This window comes from Artibeus jamaicensis, unplaced genomic scaffold (assembly GCF_021234435.1).
Source record: "Artibeus jamaicensis isolate MK-2021 breed Jamaican fruit bat unplaced genomic scaffold, CSHL_Jam_final scaffold_1019, whole genome shotgun sequence".
NCBI lineage: Eukaryota > Metazoa > Chordata > Mammalia > Chiroptera > Phyllostomidae > Artibeus > Artibeus jamaicensis.
Window position 1 is genome coordinate 23,230,539 of NW_026522025.1, and position 21,354 is coordinate 23,251,892.

Genomic DNA, 21,354 nt, shown 5'->3' on the forward strand with positions numbered 1-21,354 from the left:
TTTAGAGTAGGTGATCTCCTTGTTTTGCCCCCAGACCTCACATCCTGACAGTCTGTAACTTTAGGAAAAGAATTGGATATTTTAACCTTTCAAGGTCCTTTTTAGACTTCTATTTTTATGCTTGAATAATTCTTGACTCTCTTTGGTTTGACTCTACATTCTTCAGTCTCTTTTAAATGGAGACCTCCTAAGAGCCATTATTTAACTGTATCCCAAATGCACAATGTACAGAATTAAATACAACTGTGCATTTGGGACTTTGACAATCATAGTTCCTCAGCACTATATGTTCATTCTCCTGTTTGATTAAGGTTAAAAAACAAGATAGTTCCTCATCGGGCGGCATTTTAAAATGCATTGTGTATGTGACAGATTGAATCTTATAAATGCATTAAGCATGCTTATTTTAATATCTAAGCATATGCAAAAGTTCTAGAAATATTTTACATGCAAATGTCTAGGGATCTGCAAGGGACTATAATAGAAATCCATATTCTGTGACTTCAAAGCCTTAGTCTGAACAACTAATCACTTGGCTATTTCCAAATCAAATTTCTTCAAACAAATCAAAGGCATTTATCCTACCCAAGACTCAAGTTCTGTGGCATGTTTGACATTTTAAAATCAAGCTGCTTATTGAGATATTCATGCACTGAAAAAGGTACCCAGAATTTCTTTCAAGGGATGAGAAACACCTTTTTTCATGCTCCAATGACTCAGAAATTTGTCAAAGAGAATTTTATCAAATTTTCTTCACATGCAAAAAAAAAAAAAAAAAAAAACCTCACCTTTACAATAAGAGCCTGCATTTGGAATTTTAACCCAAGCACTCTCATTTTCCTAAAGGTTCTGAGCCCCTGAGGTTTCACTCCTTTCGGAGTCATAATCGTGGTGTTGCTCTGAGTTGTTAACAATAGCACTGAATCCAGTGGGCAGGGGACGATGAGGCAGTCCACATAACAATATCAAATGGCTTCACAAAGTAAGAATATTTTAAACGTCACAGCATTTGTGGTGAGTAGAATAAAGTGCCCGATTTCCCAGGGAGCGAAGCAGAAAAGAAAAGAACGATAATGGTAAATAACCTTTATCTAAGGCTTTCCGTGTTCAAGGAACCATGCCAGTTCCTTCACATGCATTGTTTTATTTAATCTGCCCAACAGCCCCCCAAGGAGCTACTTTTGCTGTAGCATTTTCACCTATGAGGAAGCTGGGATTCAGAGAAACTGAATCACTTGACTGAAGTCACCAAGACAAAATCCAGATAGGGTTCATTCCAAGCCTCTGTTCTTAATTGCTCAACTATGCTACTGTCTTCTCTAAGGGAGTAGAACGGAAGCAGGAGGAGGTAACGAAGGAACAGAAGATCTGAGTAGGATTCCAATGGACAGTTCTCTAGAACCCACATCCCAGACCCAATATAAGGTGGTTTAGAGCCGACGTTTAATAAATATTTGTTGAATGAATGACTGCACGAATGAATGTAGGACAATGTAAGATAATTTACAGGTCATTCTGGCCCTTTAACAGCCCTCCACCCCAGTGATTTATTTGAGCCCATTCTACTATCTGTCAATTGTACATGATTCTGTAACACAACCTGGCTTTCACTTCCAGAACCAGTGCTGCAGAAATTTGTGAAGAGAGCAAAATTCCTATATGACAGCCCCTGACCTTTCTCATTCTGAGTTGATACTGATATTTCCCAAACCATGCTATCCTCTCTGCTGATGGTTTGTTATCCAGAACTCAACACGTCCAAAAAAAAAAACCCCATTAGCAGACTTTCTGTGGTCATCTTTCTTCTGTTTTCTCTTCTTCCCCAGTCAAATTTCAGACTTTCTGAAAACAATCATTACTTGCTCATGTGTCTTCCTCTTCTAAACAGTCAGGTCCATGAAGCTGCATCAGTATTGTATTTCCAGTGCCCATTATGGTACCTGAAATAAAGCAGTTGGTTAGTCCACATTCGTTACCTAAATTAGTGAATGAATGGATGGACATGTTCCACTGCAACCCTTGCTTCTCAAGATTACAGGTAAATTGGATACCACTGTCATTAACAATTATTATAATAGTGTATTATTCAAAGGTATTACTATAGAAAGCTTTATAGTTTTCAGAGTTACAGGTGTGTGTGTGTGTGTGTGTGTGTATAAAAATAGCAGGTTATCCATTTATTTACACAATAAATATTTATTGAGTACCTACTATTCTACTGTGTGCCAGGGCTGTTCTAGGCATCAGAGTATATTGTTGTTGGCCATTACACAATTAAAATGCAACTTTTATTTTCTACAATTCCTTGAAATTGTTTTTGGAGAAGGGCTCTTTTTCTCTGCTCCTGGATGAGAATTCTAATAGGTTTTGTAATTCCTCTGCTCACTCATGGGAAAAACAGTCCTAAAATGCCTTGAAGTCACAAATGCAGTCTCAACTCAGTAACTGTGATTCCCAGTTCTGTGGAATAATCAAAACTCTGAACTTGAGTTAGCATCAAACCTTCTCCCTTCCTTCAGCTGGAACTCTGCAGTCAGGGGGAGGAGCATGAGCTTAAGCTTTTATCTGCTCTTTCCTTTGCTTACCACTGGTCTCCTTCTTCTGGGGTCCCTTATCTTAAACATGTATCTCTGTTCTAGTTTGTGATCTCTTGTGCCTCCTTTCTCAGCCCTGAGGAGCTAAAGGTATGCATCCTTGGTGTTAGCCTTCTGGGTAGACTTCTTAGGAATGATGTAACAAGATCCCATACTTGCTCTCTGTCCTGTATGACCCACAGCTATCTGCTGCATGAGAAACATTCACATCCCTGCCCTGACTAACTGGGAGTGTAGGTTGTTTAACCAGAGGCAAATTGGGCATCGGTCTCCTCTGTCTCCTGACCAGGAAACCCAGCCTACAGATCTCCTAGGGATCTTCTTGAGCATCCCTCACCAGACTTGGGGTAGAAGTGGGGAGGTGGAGATTCAATGAAGCAAGAGGTTTCTTTCTCCCTTGCATCACACCCCAGACCTTCTTAGATGAGAAGACCTTCTTAGACCTTCTCCAATTGAGGCTTAAATTCTAGGATCTGGGAATGTTTGGGGTTTTTTAAATCTGCACATGATGGATTGTCCTTGGAAATTAACCTCTACTTTACATTGTGGTCCATAAACACTGTCATTTTTAGCATAACATTATATAGTGTATGTATTTGTGTTGTACATGTGTGTATCTCAGTCATTTTGTCACCACACTCTTTAAAACATACTCAGTTCTTCCTCTGTTCTTGGTTGTAAACTTGAGTTCTCCCCTGATTTTTCTGGCATTTCTTAAGTAATAAAAATAGTCTTATCACCTTAAATAACAAAATACTGTCACAATTTAATATTTTAAATGTCCATTTCATGGAATAGTTAAACCTTCCCACTTCATTCAAAATTAGTGACTCTCTGTCCTCCCCATGGGCCCACAGTCTGGAAATGTGATGTATTTGGTTTCTTTTTTCTTCTTGCTCGTCTCTGCATGAGGTACTTGTTCTTCATGGACCATCTGGAGTTAGAGCAAAAGGTAAGGAGGAAAGGCAAGCACTTACTTGGCCAGTGCTGCAGTTAGGAGGCCTTGTGCCCTCTGAGCCTAACCTGTATTAAAACTTTCTTTCATGGAACACTCTCATGGGTTCCTTAGAATCCTCCCCCACCCTCAGTGCTGGGCACCTGTCAACTGCACAGCACTTTTGATATGCATGATGATGCATTTTCTTTTAACTGGGGTGGGGGGTCTCACCTCCAGCTTCTATTTGATGAGTTTTCCCATTTCAAAGGCACTATGAACAGAATGGAGCTACCACCACCTCATTCTGGTCCCCCTGTTTACATGGCCTATGTCTAATCTAAGACACACACTCACACCACTTCTGCCCCAGCTCACCCTGGAAAACACTTCTGAGGCCATTGTTGGAGGTTAGATGCCACTTCACCCCAAGTCTCCAGCTTCAGGGGACAGATTTTACATTTCCAAGTGGTCCTGTTAAAGTTTCTCTCCTCTGATTGGATCTGAAGGGGCAAACAACCCCCTCAGGAAAAGATCTCCTGGCATAGGTCTTGCTAAGGAAATCCCCCTCAAACATGTTCCTCTCCCAAAGCTCTTCTTTATGTGTGGCTGACTTGCTTAAGACCAAGCAGTTAAACTTAGTTGTCTCCTTTTCAGGTCTTGCAGGTTGGTCTGTCTCATCAGTAACTCTGGTATCTGATATTTATGATTCCTGAGTGTCCAATCAAAAGTTTGAATTTAATACCCTGGTATAAATACACAACCTGATGTACACAAGTCTTCCATGGCGTTTGTGGCATGTATTTTATTATTCCTGTTTGACAGAGGAGTAAACTAAGGTTCAGACAAATTAAGTGAGCTGCACCGTGGCTAGTTAGGGTTTCTCTCTCCATGATCTTTGCTCTTTCTCTGCCAGTGAGTTAACTCATTGCCCTTCTGAAAATGGACTGGAGGCTCAATGAGTTAATGAACAGGAATAATCTTATTGGCAATCCTGTATTCCTACAGAATCACTAAATGAATCCTTGTACTGAAATTTTTAAAAAGCACATAATTAACAGTGAGTAAAATAAAATTGGTTTAATGATGCTCTAGAATAAATCGTCTTAATTGAGAAAAATAGGCTTATATCAAAAAGAAATGAAAATAGAGACCTAAAAATATGAGCATAGTAAAACATTAAAAAATAAATACATCATTAATTATTGCGAACAAAATATCTGACTACGTGGTAACAGAAGCCACATAGGGTTTGGCCACACTTGAAAGAAAACTGATTGGAAGTAGTGATCAAGAGCAAGGAATGTCACCCAGGCCGTAGGGAGTGTCCTGGGAAACCACACACCCATTTAGGTTGTAACACCCTGGGGTTGCACACACACAGCCAGTCAAACCTAACCTGGGCATGGGTAGAAGCCATGGTGTCGGACTACCCAGCACAAAGGGCAAACGGCATTGGGAAGTTAAATAAATATGTAAGACTAATAAGCATATGGCTCTGAGAAGCTTTTGAGTGCTGGAGATCTCTTGTGGGGTGATGTCAGTAACGTCACTGATAAGTCATATTTTATTGCCTGTTCTACCAACTAGCTTATTTTCCTAAAAGGAAAGGTCATCGCCTGGTGCCCTGGGATTGGGGCAGTCTGTTTGTTTCTGACGCTACACCCTCACGTTACCATGGGGGCCTGGGCCTGTTGGTGGTAGGTGGGGGATATAAACAGAAAGTTGACATCTTCTTACTTTTGCTGATTTATTTTAAAGTTCCATGAGATCCACTTTTATATATCATTTTACTCCCTATCGAGTTCAATTTTAGATCTTTTCTTCAACTGCTTATATCATTCAACCCATCGAAATTGAACACTGTCTTTGGAAGTAAAGAGTATCTGCCATAAAACTCCTGCTGGAGGTGTTTTAAGTAGGTGGGGAGAGAGATGCTGCCTGGGGGGCTGGCCCAGCTGGAAACACAGAGCTATGCACATACCCAGCCTTGAGAGACCCACGAGGGGGCCACAGAGTGCAGTAACTTTTGGAGAGGGATTTTTAAGGCTAGGGAATTTGGGGATACCACAAGTACAAGTGTGAATTTAGTATGAAACAAAGACAAAAACAGCAGCTGAAATCCCTTTGCTCCAGATTTTGCATTGTGATCTCACACTACTTACTGATTCCTGATTTTGATTAAGCATTTCTCCAGTGTGCTCTGCTATTTGGAAATCTACTTTTCTGAAATGTGAGCTTTCCTGGACTGTCTAAAGGGAATGGATATCTCTCTGTTTGAAATGAGATAACATATATAGGTGTGTTATCAGCCATTTAGAATAAGACAGTGCAAATATCAGGTTTGATTTTTATCACTTTATTATGCAGTTTAGTCTATTTTCAAAAGATGTTTAATATGTTTTGCTTTATGTGTTTTCATCATGTTGTCATTTCAGCATGTGTATATAAAAAGAAGAGGTATTGAGTTCAGTCATTCAGAAATTTTTTAAATTGATATCAACTAAGTTATCAAGGATCTCCACAATCTGAAAACGTTGTGTATGCTCAGGGCCATTTCCTCAGAGGATATTAGCAGGTTCATGTGGATTTCTCACACCTCCAGGTTTCCTTCCCTTTTCCCATCAGGGCTCCATTATCATCTCTGTCCGGGCCTCTAGTAGGGTTCTGCTGTGTCTATATCTCTGTAAATTTCTACACTTCTATGAAGCTTTTCAAATAGTAGAGTACCTGTCAAAATAGCTTATTATCTTATCATAAGCTTGACTCAATGGTGGTAGCAGAATTTCTGAACATGTTCCTGGTGCTACTTCCCTAATACATTTCTTATCTGTGTTGAGTGCTAAATGATATCTTGATCACATCCTATGCTTTCTAGAATCTACAAAACCTAAAATATCTAGGCATCTCATTACTCACATTCTACTAATAAAATTATGCTTTTAGGTAAAGTTGCTTTTATTTCTTGGAGGATTTATTGGTCTTATCAAGTCACTTAAGCCTCTTAAATTAGGTTTCTAATCTGTTTGTTAATTTACAAACATTCACATTACATACTTGTATATAGTACATTTTCCAGGGTGGAAAAATATTTCTATAAATTGGCGCACATGATTATGGGGGCTGACAAGTGCTGAGATCTGCAGTTGGCAAACTGGAGTCCCAGAAGAGGTGATGGTGTAGTCCTAGCCCAGCAATTTTCAAATGGTGTGCCGTGGCACACTGGTATGCCACAAGAATTCTTAAGAGGTCAAGTACTGTATGCTTTAAAAATTCCGTGGAATACCAGTTGAAAGTTGCCAATCTAGTGCAAAGGCTGGTAGGTTTGAGAACCAAGAGGAGCTGATATGGAACCCATAAGCATGAAAACAAACAAACAACATCCCCAACTTAAAGAGTCAGGCAGAAGGAGTTTCCTCTTACTCATCAGATTGGTCTCTTTTTTTTTTTTTTGTATTCAAGCTTTGACTGATTGGATGAAGCCCACCCACATTATGGAAGACAATCTGCTTTCTTCAGTCTATAAATTCAAAAGCTACTCTCAGACAGAAACAACCTCACAAATATATTCAGAGTCATGTTTGACCAAATGTCTGGGCACCTTGTGTCCCAATCAAGTAGATCCATAAAATTAACCATCACAGAGTATGTGAAGTCTGTCCAGAATGTATCCAGCCATGAAATATAAAAAGAGAGACATTTATTGAAGAAGATACAAGACACAAGGAATACTGTACACAGGACAATGATGCCTCAGTCCCCTTCAAAGTAGGCACCCTGAGACCTCACACAATTCTCCCAACTGCTGTCAGCTACCCCATCACATTTTCCTGAATCTCACTGATTATCTAAAATCTCTTCCCTTTCAAAAGTGATTTTAGTTTTGGGAAAAGTCAGAAGTCCCAGGGCACCAAATCTGGGTGTAGCAGGACTGAGTCACCTGGGTGAGTTGATATTTTGCCAAAAACTGCATAAGATGTGATGCATGAATGAATATGTCATCATGGTGAAGCTGCCAATCACCAGTTGCCCATAGCTGCAGCCTCCTGAATAATCTAAATAGTTTCCATGGATGAATGTTCAAGATTAATGCAAAATTTGGTGCAAATTCATTGCTTTACTCACTCAGTTATTTGGATATGATGGCCACACAGTACACATGCTCACTCAGTGGCATCTACAGCCCTCACTGACTAGTCCAGTGAAATCATCATTGTTCACACATGTGTATTTCAGTCCACTCTTCTTGGCTGCCAGGTTAGATCAGTGTCACACAGACCATTCTTGTTGTGTTAAGAGTGGCTGGAATTTTTTCAGACAGACCTCATAACCATTTTATATATATATATTATGTGCCAGGTACACTATAGTACTAATTTAATATAACATTACTATTATTAGAAAATTGAGAGGATAATAGAGTTAATTTTACTATCATTAGTGACAATTGCTGAAAATAACAGTGCATTTGTTGTAGTGTTTTTGCATATGAATTAGATGCTTAAGGGAGGATATCTTATTGTGGTTGGAAGGTATGCTGCGGCTGCCTTTGTGATTTTAAGGTGCAAGAAGCCTTATGTGTTAGAGGAAGTAATGCTAAGTACTATAATAATCAGTCCCTAAATGTTGCTAGCTCAGTAAAAAAGTTGTTTTTCACATCACAGTCTGCAAAGATCAGGAGGCTCTCCTAGGCAACTCACCTTCAAGGTATAGTACCCAGTTTCACAGTGCTCCATATGTTTACATTTATATTTTAAAATCATTGTACAGTACATGTCACTTACTTTGAAAAAAAAAAAGATATAAAGTCAACTCCAGAAATACATAGTTCATTGATTCCTGGCTCCTATGAATTAAGCATTTCATAACCTTACACAAATCATTTGTTCCATTGATGATCTCCTATAGAACCCAGTGGGAAAAGACTGCAAGTTTAAATAACAATTTAATCCTTCAAAAGATTGTGTTATTGTGGAGTCTTTCTTAACAGAAAACTTTGGAAATAGGGACTTGTTTGGTGGTGTAGCAGAGGGAACCCTTCAATTGAGTTTTGGATTCAAGGACCAGTTCTCCTCCTCCAGTTGGGAAACCTATGCAAGTTAATTAACTACTCCGGGCCTTAGTTTCCTCATTTGAAACTTAGAATGCTAGCCACACTGATTTTTCTAAGATCACTTCCAAAAGAAAATTGCAGTTATTTCACTTGGACAGTCATGATTTTAGATTTGGCTTAAACATGAATTCTCCTTGGAGGTGAGGGAAGAAAATGGTAAGATGTTTGAGGGTTCTTCTGTCCGTATGAAACAACCCGCCTAACTACAACCCACTGAGAAACAACCATGGTTTGTATGAACAATGTTAAGGTCACAGGTCTCATTTACTGAGTGTTAGCTGCTTGTTAGCCAGAATTTGCCAGAGACTTAGCTGAAAATCTGAGGCAGAAGGCAGTTCTCAAACTCTGTCACTGTCACAGAGAGTCACAGGGGCCCCACACCAGGCATGGTGGCTTGTGGTTTGATTTCAGTTCCGAATTAGACATCCTCGTTTTAATCTTCATTCACTGTCTCAATTTGTTGGCATTTGTTGTGTTTCTGAGCTCCACACAGAATGCATAGTTGTTCAGATGAATTCCCCAAACTGGTTGCAGGAGCACTGAGAACCACCCTGGGCAGACCCCTGCTATGCCGCACATGTACAGAGCATTCCCAAGGAAGCACACAGACACTGCCTCTGAGCATCCCCGCCCACTGCCGCTTGGCTTCAGGACAAGCCACCCATCTCGAGAGGTTTCTTTCCTGTGGAGCAAGAGGTGTAATTAAATTGTGTCCCAGCAGTGATAGTTCCTTAATGATGATGAGCCAAAACTAATTGTATTGATTTGTTTATTACTGGCTTAGGAGGCCCATCAAACAAATGGACTGAGACCATTTCCATATTTTTATGTGCTGGATAAATGAGAAACAAATGACCCCTCCATGTGTCTGCATCCTGAGGTCATGGCCCTCTCAGGCTGACCGCTCTCTGGCCCCAGGTGGGAGCTTCCCCAGAGCCGGGCCATTCTGCCGTCTGTCTTCTTCACATGGGTGAAGGATCTGAAAAGTTTAGTATTCAGTTAATTTATGGGGATTTTTTTTTAATGATTACAACTTGGAATGTTGCCAAAGGTGCCAGATGCATCTGCCTTCTTCAACAGACCTAGTCATGAGCATTTATAATCCTAATTTGGGATTCTTGGGGAAGGGGGAGCCGTAGTATCTGGAACGGCTAGAAATGAGAAGAATTAAAAGCACTAACCAAACTACATGAATTCAAAGAAAGGGAGTCTCCAGTTCCTGGTGGAGAGCAAGGCTTAACTGGAAGCTTTGGGAGTCGTAGGTGGACAGAGGAAGGTCTGTTGCACTTATTACGCCTGTTGGATCTTCTTGGTCTTGGGGAGAGGAGCCCACTGCGCAGCCTGTTGCTCTACAAATTAAGAGAAATGAAGAGATTATAGGGGGTTCTGAAGACACGCACAGTAAACTTCAGGGCTGGAAAATTGGGCCTGGGTGGGAGAGAATAAAATAAATGGCTTTATTTAGCTTTGAAAGCATGGAGCCAAACCATGAATAGAACGTTGATCTGTGACTATTTTCTTTCACTGAGGTGAAGCAGCAAAACAAAGCCTGGTCCTTGAAAAGATTTAGGGGGATATATAGAAAGAAAACCAACATTTATTGAGTTCAAGTTTACCTCCAGTTACTCTAAGTGTCTTACATGTATTGTCTCTTTAATTCTCTTTCCAACCAAGCAGGTTAGGTATTCATGTCCCATTTTAGAGAGGAAGCATCTAGGCCTCAGATGACTTAAGTAACTTGCTTACAGGTGCCCATCTAGGCCCTGTTCGGTGTGGTCCAGTTGGTTGGGAATCATACTGCAAAGCAAAAGTTTGTGGGTTCAATTCCCAGTCAGGGCACCTGCGGAGGTTGCAGGTTTGCTCCCTAGGGCCCAAAAGAGAGGTAACTGATCGATGCTTCTATTTCGCATTGATGTTTTTCTCCCTCTCTTTCTCCCTCCCTTCTCCTCTGTCAAAAAAAATGCATACAGTCTTCTAAAAATAAATAAATAAAGGTGCCCATATAGTGCTGGTAGATTCAAAACCAAAGCCATTCACACTAAAGCCATAAGCTTAAGAGGTAAAAACAGATCTCTCACCTTCTTTATATTTTCAAATCAAGGGAGTTCCATTCAGCACCTCTACATTGAAGACCGTGACACTTTCTACCTGTCTCTCAGTGCCCTTCCTCGCCCCAAGGGAGGGCCACATCTGAAAGAAGACAATATGGAGAGCCTCAGTGTCTTTGACCATGTTCGTCAAGGGCCAGACCACATCTCAAACTTACCCAGACCGCCTTCAGGAGGACCTTTCTCCTGTCACATATACACCAGTGGGTTCTACCCTGGGGGCCTTGCCCCTGTGACTTCATCCAGAAACAGGCCACACAGGAGCTGCTTCTAGCAGCCCGGCTGGGACTCTGTCCTTCTGGTCTCCGCATTTCTCCTTTGATCTGTTGGCCGAGTCAGAGGCATGTGTTTTCAACAGAAAGTGGTAGGGGCTCCTACCACATTCCCCAGTGCTTTTTATCATCAATAAAGCTGACACTTTATTGTGATTACCAATTGGCTTGTATCCTCAGTTGGTTAAAACCTCTAGGAGAAGAGTGAGTGATTCAGCTTTTCCTTAAGCACCAGTCTCTGCTACTGAAAAGACACAGGGAAGAACTTTCTGGATGTGAGGGTCATTTGGGTGACCTGATGGGAGGCTCCAGTGTCTGGGAATGTTCATGGAGAGTCTTGAGCTACAGGAGAAAGACCTTTCACAAAACCCCTCGTAGCCTTGCCTGAAGCCTATTAAGTTGATCCTAAAAATTTGAATTGGTTTTTCTAATTCAGGGTTTCATTTTAGAGAAATTCATCTTCTAAAAAAACTTCACATTTTACCTTCCGTTTTCAGGTCTAAACTGCTTTGCCATTCATGTGGACTGTATAGAGTTAGAGCTACTGATAAACTTTGCCTCATTCAATCCTCACAACTGCAGAAAGAACAGGGGGACGGAGAAGATCGTTTTCTTTCTGTTGAGTAAAAAAATGTATTGACATGTAAGTGATTTGCCCAAGGTCACTTGGATGCTAAGTGGCTAGATTGAGACTCAGACTGCATTCCTGTGTTCTGACATATTAACCAGCCGGCCTTAACCTATAACAACACTTACACGGAAGTCTAAGAAAAGCAACAGATAGTTTGACTATGTAAAAATCCGTCTTTTGCACAGCAACATTAATTAATTCATTTAACAACATAAAAAGATAAATAAGAAATGGAGCAGTAATTTGCCCCCCTTGACAAAGGATTAATTTTCTTAACATAAAAGAAGCAAAAGATGCTCTTTACATATCAATAAGAAATACATAAACAACCAGAAACAAAACAGACAAAGAAGATATATAACTGCTCAATGACCATGAAAACATGCTTAAACTTATATATGATTAAAGAAATACCTGAGAGATATCATTTTTCACTAATTGGCAATAATTTAAAAGTTTGATGCATAACAGTGGTGAGGATGCGGGGGAAACTCTTGGTGGGAGTGTAATTTGAAACAAGTTCTGAAGGGCAACTTGGCAATATTTATTATAACCTCTTCATAGTGCTCATATCTTGTTGAGTGTGGAAGTAGAATCCCATTACCAGGAATAAAGTGTAGATGAAGCCCACAGGATGTGTTTGCTCTGTCCAGTGGGTCACTTAACAAACTACAGAGGCCAACTCATACCAAAGTCAGGAATCTCTGCTCTAATCTTTTCTATGCCCACTCTCTGCTTCCCTTTAACTGATTCTCTCCCTTCCAAGCTGTTCTTATGTATCTGGTCTTCTCCCAGATTTCCAGCTTTCGGGTTGTCAATTCTATTAGGTCCCCACCACCACCCCTGCCCTGGGTGGGGTCCTGTTGTGTCCTGGGCTTTAACGGGTGGGGGGTAAGGGGCCTTACGGACTTCAGAGTAAAAATATATAGGGTTATAGAAATGTCTCCCTTGATGATTTTGGCCCTCACTTATAGTGTAACTCAAATACAGTGTGCTAATCGGAACTCCCTCTTGGTGAGCAAAAGAGAAAATAAAGAAGGAATAGAAAATTCCATTCAATGACAATAAGAATTGACCTGGAAATTACACCTGGAGAAATTTCTTCTGTAGGCATACTTGCAAAAATGCATGAAGATACATTTGAGGAAATTAATCACAACTTTGTAGTTGCAGAAGATAAAACACATAGACAACCAGCCAAATAAACCACAGTGTGTCTCTGTTATGGAATACTAGCTAGGAGACCCTTATGGATGGGGTAGATTTTCCATTACAGTTTCATAGAAAGTCTCCTAGAGTATATAAAGCAAGCTGATATTCTCTAATGCAAAATTTTTTTAAAATACTTTGGCCAACTTAAATGTGCATGCTTTTAGAATTATAAGCAAGCTTATTAAATGTCTATGTGTATTTATTAATGTAGTTACATATTCACATTTCAGATCACATATATTACATTGGAAAAATTTCCACTTTTGCATTTTTTTAATTAATCCTTTTTAAATACTTCACATGCATCTTTAACAGCAGTTTGACCAACTGGAGCTCCTTTCTGAGTCTCCCACAGTTTTCAGGGTACATCTGACTTATTTCCAGCTGTTACTTGAGATGCAGCTTTGTTTTTCCACGGAAGACGCTTTCACTAGAAATTTCATCCCAAACCTCAAGTACCCAACATCAGGAAAATCGCTTAATTATCACTCCTGCTACAGAGGTGTATGTAGGATTTCACCACATTACTAACTACTCCATTGCTTTTTTTAAACCAGGAAAACCACGAGAAGCTTTATTTTCATCCAACGTACATAGTCAGACCATAGTGATGTTGCTACTAAACGATCCTTGAAAGGCTCTTTATACAACCTCACACTGGAAGTTTTGAATTCTTACCACGACCATTAAAGACTAATCTGTGATATATTTCTTTGCTACCTTTTAATCAAATCCAACAGATAGTCTCAATAAGCATCCAAAACCCCTCTCCATTGAGGATGTTTCAGGCTACTGCATCTTTGCCATACGACAATCTTTTGTTCAAATTAAGTGATGTGGAAAACTTCCCAAAGATGAGTATCCTTTTCTAAAGGATAATTTTGGGGAAATAACTTTGCTTTTCTCAGGCAATTATGGAATGTATATACATGTGGAAAAATATCCAGATATATTTTTAAAATAAAAGAACATGGTGCAGAATCGTATTTACAGCAGATGCATTTGTACAAAATAAAAAGACCATACAGGTAAACATTAAACTTCTTCAGCAGTGATACAAAGGGATTACTCCTCAGGGGGTGGGGAGGACGGCAGGAGGAGGAGGAGGAGGAGGCCACATCATCTTTTTCCACCTTTATTCCACTGGTCATTGACAGAGTGCATTCAACGGAAATTAGTTTAAAAGGCACTGCTTTTTTCCTCTTTCCCCTTTGCCTCCTCCTACAAGCCATTTCTATTTGGAGTTTTGCTTGCTATTACCTTGAGCCAAATTAAACCACCGACCTCCTGGTGGAAAAGGCCAGGGCCTGTTCAACCATCCTCACCTCTTTCCCATCCGTTCTCTACTGTCAGCGATCACCAAAGCACTGGTCATGCTCCACTGCAATCTGTAAATCCCCAAATATATGAATGTATACAGCATGCCCTACAAGGCAAACAATACAAAAGGCACAGTCCTTATCCCAGGAGATTATATTCCAAGTCACACAGAAACAAGCACCAGGAAAGAGTAAATTGTTTTGTTTACCTGGAACAGCAGGAGAGGAGATCCGTGTGGGAAACACTGACTGCAGGAAGAAAAATTTAAAAGATGAGTAAAGGAAAAGAAAAAAATAAAATATGCTTGATGAACAAGCTAATGCAGTTTCTCCAAATTAATGAAACCAAAGACAGAGAAGCAGGATCTGAAGACAGCTTAAACCATAAGCCTCAAAGGAAAGAAAGAGGAACAAAGCTGCAGAAGGGGAAAAGGGACCCAGTGTTTAGTGAGTATACCCTATGAAACAGGAGCTTGTGGCTCCAGCTTGGTACAAGGATCCCTGGCTAAGAGCACATAAACAAGTGGGGTTTGTTTGTTTGTTTGTTTGTTTGTTCTATAAGAACCAGTCTGAATATAGGCAGCCACTGGAATTGATTCAGTCAATCAATAGAGTCAGAGCTCTTGATGATTCAGCATCTCTGTGATATTTTTGCTCCCCCACCATTGTTCCCACCACCTGAGACAGCTGTGGCTGTGTCTAGCATCATGTCCTCCTAGAATCCACTCCAATTTTGAGCCAAAGGGAGACAAAGGGCAGTGCTTCTCCACCCATGACTCTCTTATCAGGGAATAAAACGGCTCAGAACCCCCAGCCTTATCCTCTCACATCTTATTAGCCATAGATGTGTCACGTGCTTACCCTGCTCCAGACACTGCATCTGCTTTGTTGAGATCATGGGCTCTCTCTTGCTGATACTAGAAGAAAATCAGAGCTGTGTTTGCAACTAAAGAAAGGTGATGTTCTTCAGGAAGGTGAGCACCAATGCCTGCCACATTATTCAATCTTCTCAATAACCTTTTGAGATAAGTATTATTATCATTTGTATTAATTTTCTAGGGCTGCCATAAAAGGTACCATAAACCGCATGGATTAAACAACATAAATTTATTGTCTCACAGTTCTGGGGCTTAGAATTTCAAGATCAAGGCTCGGACAGTATTGATTCCTTTCTGTGAGGGAAGTATCTGTTCCAGGCCTTTCTCCTTGGCTTGTGAGTGTCTGTCTTTTCCAAAGTCTCTTCACATTGTTCTTCTGTGCATGTTTGTGTCCAAATTTCCCTTTTTCAGAAGGACACATGCTGCTGAATTAGGGCCCACCCTAAAGACTTCATTGTAGCACAATTACCTCTGTAAAGACCTTATTTCCAAATAAGGTCACATTCTCAGGTACCAGACACTAGAACCTCAATATATGAATTTTAGGAGGTATAATTCAATCCATAACACCATTGAATCAAAGGAATGAAGGCCAGTAAAGACCAGACAACTTGCCCAAGACTGTGTCTACAAACCTAAGTCTGCTTTGTCAACGAACTTTCTATGGTAACACAAGAAATCAACATTCAATATATGAAAAATATAATGAGTGAACAATATTTTAATATTTCTAATGTTTATGATAGAATGTAGCAATATTGTATGGATATATAGAAAAAATACACATTTTAAGCTAAAATATTTGAATTGGTTTCCCAGTGTAGATTATAATTTAAGATATAGTTGTACATCAGATACTATGAAACAGAACCTAAAAGTTAAGTATGCATTAGGTTTTATATACCAAAATAGATGAAGACAGCAAAGGAATTGAAGCGTGCAGAAGGAAAAACTGGCCCACCAAACACTAACAGCAAGCAAAACTGGCCAAAGGAAAAGCCATCCAGTGGTACCTTAGTCACATCTGCAAAGACCCTTATTTCATATAAGGTCATATTTTGAGTTTCTGGGAAGACATAGTTTTGGAGGGCCACAATTCAGCCCTCTAAATGAATGAATAAAGTGGCTTCAGTACTTAGTGTAAAGAATGATGCATTTATATTACATGAGAGTAATATGTATTTAAAAGTATATGAAACTACGAATGCAAATCAAAGATACAGATAATATAGGAAACTCAAGAATGGATGCTTAAAGAACATTTAGATGTTTACATAAGGGAGTAACACCATGGTATTTTGGGCCTTCACTGTGTGGAGTCTTAGATTTGAAAGAACCTAACATAATTTGTGGTTCAATGGTATAATAGATCAGGCAGTGAAATTTTACTATTGCTGGAGTTATAGTATTTGTGACTTGAGCTCCTCAAAACTATGAAGTATCTATTAGTATTGATGTTTTAAAAGACAGACTGTGGAAAGACATTGTGATGTACGGAAGCATTTTAATAGGATCACACTGTCACTTTTTTTTTCTAGCATATTTCGGGTGAGCCATTGTCCAATGACAGGGAGCTCAGAAGCTTCTAGTCCTTCTGTCCCATCTTGTCATTTCACATATAAAACTAAACATGTCCAGTGAGGAGGTGGGTGTCATACGCATACTAAACAAAAAACAATTCTCTATCAGGTAATATGGCTACATTTTTCCTGATATTTAGGAGAAGCATTATTATATTCAGTAGTGGTGTGCTCTTTAGCATACTTAAGCAAGAAATGGGCAGCCAAAACTATTATTGAAAATCTTGGAAATCAGGATAATATGTCTGATAACATTTATAAATGTAATCAAAACAGGGCTTGTCCTGCATCATCAATTATTGACACCATGAGGAGTGGTTGTTCTTCACTTTACAAATAGACCCAAGTACAGCCTGGACTGAGGCACAAATCAGCAAGACTCAGTCAGCCTAATTGGAGAATTTTATTTCCAAAGAGGCAAGGATTTCAATAAGTTTAGACGGAGAATCATTTCTACATGTCTGGAGAAGCTAGTCCCTCTGGCTGTACATTGCTGGAGATGCAGTGTTGTATATTAAAAGCACTGAAAATAGAGCTGAGAATGGAGGGCCATAGGCTGCACTGTCATGAATCTTTCACCTTTGCTGATCTTAACAATCAGAAATAATTTCACAGAGGACATATGGGGCAGCATGTGCATGGGAGGAAGAAGTGCCGCATGATTTCAGTGCCAGGAACAGTGCTGATTTCACCGTTTGTACTTGTCAATAGCAGCTGAGGGCAATCTCCTAGTTTAGCAGGAGAGGAAGATGTGAAATATGTTGAGCTCCTACCTTGAGACATAATCATTACTTAATAATGTGTTGTATATAAAACATGGATTTTATTTGGCACATCATATGCTTATAAACTGCAAGGTTTTGCTGAGGCCCTTGGAAACGGCGCCTGTGAGTTCAAGATGGTCTTCTGCTTGTGCCAGGTAGTACCCTGCACCCTGTCGAATCTTGAGGCTCTTGCATATCTTCATTAGCTGATTTACAGCCAAGGGGAGAGATCACCCACTGCCACCAAACTGAAATATGACAGAGGTTCAGTAGCAGCAGCATGATAGTGCATTCTGATGGAATAAAGAAAGACTCTTCTCAGGGATGAAGGCATTGGAGCCTGTCCCAGGCAAAACTGGAAATTAAATGAAAGAGCTCTTATACTAAAACTCACTTTTCCTTTAATGGTCCCTTTCTGTCTTGCAGTGGCCCATGGAAACAGATTGTCCTTGCCCTGAGGCCCCTGTGGCTGTGTGCATCTTCTCAGCGCTGAGGTCCCCAACACAGCAAAGCCCTCCTAGACTGGGCCACATGCCCCAGCCCTTCCCAACTCATTCTTTAGAACTATAATCAAGCAACTATTGTGTCTGACTCTATATTGTGGGACATGTGTGGGAGTTTATTAATACACTTTCCTTTCCAAAGCACATTTTGATCTCAAGGAGGAGTTTGGTGTCTTATTCCAAAGGAGAGATGGATAATGAGTGTTTCAGTTCCAAAGCAGGTGGCTTAGTTATTGAAAAGAGAAGGCTGGAGACAATTTGGTTAAGGAGGTTTGGATCAGATCTTGTTAAAGGCAATCAGCTGTCACCTTACTGTGGAGAGCAGCCTCTGGAGAAATGACTAGAAGTAAATATATATGAATGTTGACATAATGGAGTGGAGCCTTGGAGCATGAGTGGAAGAGAATAGAAATAAATGTTTAAGGTGAACATCTCTTTGGAAGTAATGAAAAATGACATGTGGTTGGTTTCTGGCAGGAGTTTTCAGGAAGCTGCAAGCAAACAGGATTAAGCAAATACCCCTGCTATTCATTATTTCACGAACAAAACAAGACATTAAAATCTGGCCAGTCCAGCATTGCGCCTCTCGGAGCCGTGGCTGGTTTTGATCACGTCCGTCCTGAGTAAGGAGGTGGGATGGCTGGAGGCGCTGTTTGGGTCAGACAACCAGCAACACAGCTCAGGAAATGACTTGGTGGGAAACAGTCAGTTGTTCCGTTTCTAGAAACGAAATGACAGCTTTATTAAGATATAATTCACGTGCCCTATAATTCACTTATTTAAAGGGTAGAATTCAATGGCATTCAGGACACCTGAGTTATGCAATCGCCACCTCGATCAATTTGAGGATCTTTTCATCACCTCAGAATGAAACTCCATGCTCCCTAGCTGTCACCCCTCAGCTTTCCAGGCCCTGCCAGCCCTAGGAAACCAGTAATCTACTTTCTGTGACTATGGATTTGCCTATTTTGGATATTCCACATAAACAGAGTCACACAATATGGGATTTTTAAAATTAGCCTAATGTTTTCAAGGTTCATCATGTTGTAGCCAGTGTCATTATATTATTCCTTTATCTAGTTTAATAATATTCTATTACATTAATGCACCACATTTTATTTATCCATGCACCAGTAGATAACACATCTGGGTTGTTTCTCTTTGTTGGATGTTATGAATAATGCTGCTGTGAACAGTCATATACAACTTTCTGTGTGCACGTGAGTCTTCATTCCCCTTGGGCATAGGCCTAGGAGTAGAATTGCTGGATCACAGGCTGACTCTATGTAGACTTTCGAGCAAGTGCTAAACTGTTTTTAAAGGCGTTGCATCAGTTTTCATTCTAGCTGCTCTGAATGAGGGTTCCAGTTCCTTCCCAGTCTCACCAACATTTGCTAGTATCTATCTCTCTTTTGTACTATAGCCATCCTAGTGGGTGTGAGTAGTATCTCACTGTAGTTTTGATTTGGGTTTTCCAGTGGTTAATGCTGTTGAGCATCTTTTCATGCACTGCAGCCTCCTTTCACTTCTTTAGCTTGACTAGTAAACTTGCCCCAGCGAGATCTGGCCCAGCACAGAGATGAAATGAGAGAAAAGTCTCAACACTCTAACGTCTGGACAAAACAGCCCCTAAAGTCTCTGCAGAAAGACTTAGGAAGGCTGCATGAAGCCTTGAGTTTTGTCACCTGGACCCCAGGTGACAATAGCATGACAAAAGCATGACATCCAGAAGTCTGCCACTGGAGCCTGTGTCGCTAAGAAGGGCATCTAGGCTTGGCTCTCGAAAGGGCAGTGAGGGAGGGAGGAGGGCTTCGCAGCAGGCGCCAGCCAGCACTGGGCTGCGTTCTAGGGGAACATCGGGCACCACACACTCCACAGTCCCCTTCCATCCTCTCTGTTCCATCATCTCAGATCTCACAGATTGTGGGACATGGTGTCACTTTTCTGTTAATGAAAATTTGAACATGTTCAGGTGATGTCTGAAACACGGAGCGTATTTCTCATTTAGGAACCAGTAAGAAAGATTTTTGTTTTACATTTTTGGTTTTTTTGTCACAATTGTCAGGATAAACCAGATGGTGAGCATAGGGTGTCAACTTACTAAGGACAATATACATTTAGAATAAATATCTTTCTTACCAAGTAAAACAGAATTTTCTAGGTTTGAGATGCTTCTAATGTCTAAGAATGGAACATCTAGTGATTTTTAAGTTCATCAAGAAATAGGAATGGGGTCATTTATTCTGGAAAGACCAACAGAGTTATTCTTTAGTTATTAGTATTGATCTTGTTGATACAGAATTATTTGAATGATGGTGGTCTAAAGGAGTATCATTTATCACTCGGTGAAATCTAAGAAAATCACACAGGCAAAAAAACAAGTGAACACAAAATGAAAGATAAAAAGGATGAGTATACTTTCTATCCAATTTATATTCAAAGAACGGTTCCAAAAACATTGGCAGAAATTCAGAGAACTGGCTTGGCTCAGACTGACTTTCATATTAAGAATAGATGGAAATTTATAGTATTTGAGGTTGTTTGGGCCAATGCTATAGCAATATCTTCATTAGAATCATAAAAACAATGAGAAGCCATGCTTACTGTGACACTTTAAAATGTAAGCAGTTTCTGAGATATTGGAACTGCATCAGAGAGAACAAATAAACAGAAAATTATTTGGACCAATGAGATTTGAGTTAGGGGCTGTATTGGTTTCCCAATGTTGCTGTAAAAAATTACCACAGACTTAGTGGCTTAAAACAACACAAATATATTTTCTTACAGTTCGGAAGTTAGAAGTCACAAACGGGTTGGCAGGTATGCATTCCTTCTGGAAGCTCTAAGGGAGACTCTGCGTCCTTGCCTTTTCCAGCAAAGAAGGTGAGGCTGCCTGCGTCCCTCGACTCCTGGCCCCACCTGGCTCTGACCTCCCCTCCATTGCCGCATCTGCGTTCCCGCTTCTCCTGTCTCCCTTTTTCTCTTCTAATGATCTGTGTGATTACACTCGCCTAAATCATCCAGATCTTCACCTCAAGATCTTTCACTTCATTACCCTGACAAAATTTGCTTTGCCATGTAAGGTAACATATTCTCAGGCTTCAGGAATTAAGATGTGGACATATTATGGGGCCATGATCCTTCCTACTGCAGGCAAGAAGGGATTTCTCAACCCTTTGAATATCAGCCTGAAGGTGGTGGAGAGTGTTTTTTTGTTGTTGTTTGCTTGTTTGGTTTTGTGAGGATTGAACCTGACTCTCCAAGGCAGTTAAAACTCAATGAGATGTCCTGAAATGTCATCTGCTGACAATAAAATCAAAGGTTTAAATGGCGTAGATGTTCCCTGTTAGAATGAGAGTCCTGGGCATAAAAACATAGGACATAATTTAACCCACAGCATGCAAGGAGCTCTGGACGGAAACTTTAGAATAAATGTTCATACTGAA

At 40.2% G+C, this 21,354-nt stretch overlaps 1 protein-coding gene across 3 annotated transcripts in view; it reads left to right on the plus strand.

Moving 5' to 3' along the window:
• ST6GALNAC3 (ST6 N-acetylgalactosaminide alpha-2,6-sialyltransferase 3) overlaps positions 1-21,354 on the plus strand; it is a 498,049-nt gene that overhangs the window by 358,162 nt on the left and 118,533 nt on the right. Inside the window, exon 4 of one of the 3 annotated variants that reach the window (XM_037132829.2) lies at positions 17,832-18,074. The exons of the other annotated variants lie outside the window; for them this stretch is intronic. Within the exon in view, the coding sequence (XP_036988724.2) occupies positions 17,832-17,898 (67 nt within the window). The 3' untranslated portion in view covers positions 17,899-18,074. Of the gene's footprint in view, positions 1-17,831; positions 18,075-21,354 lie in introns of those variants that run through there. 3 annotated transcript variants of the gene reach the window in all.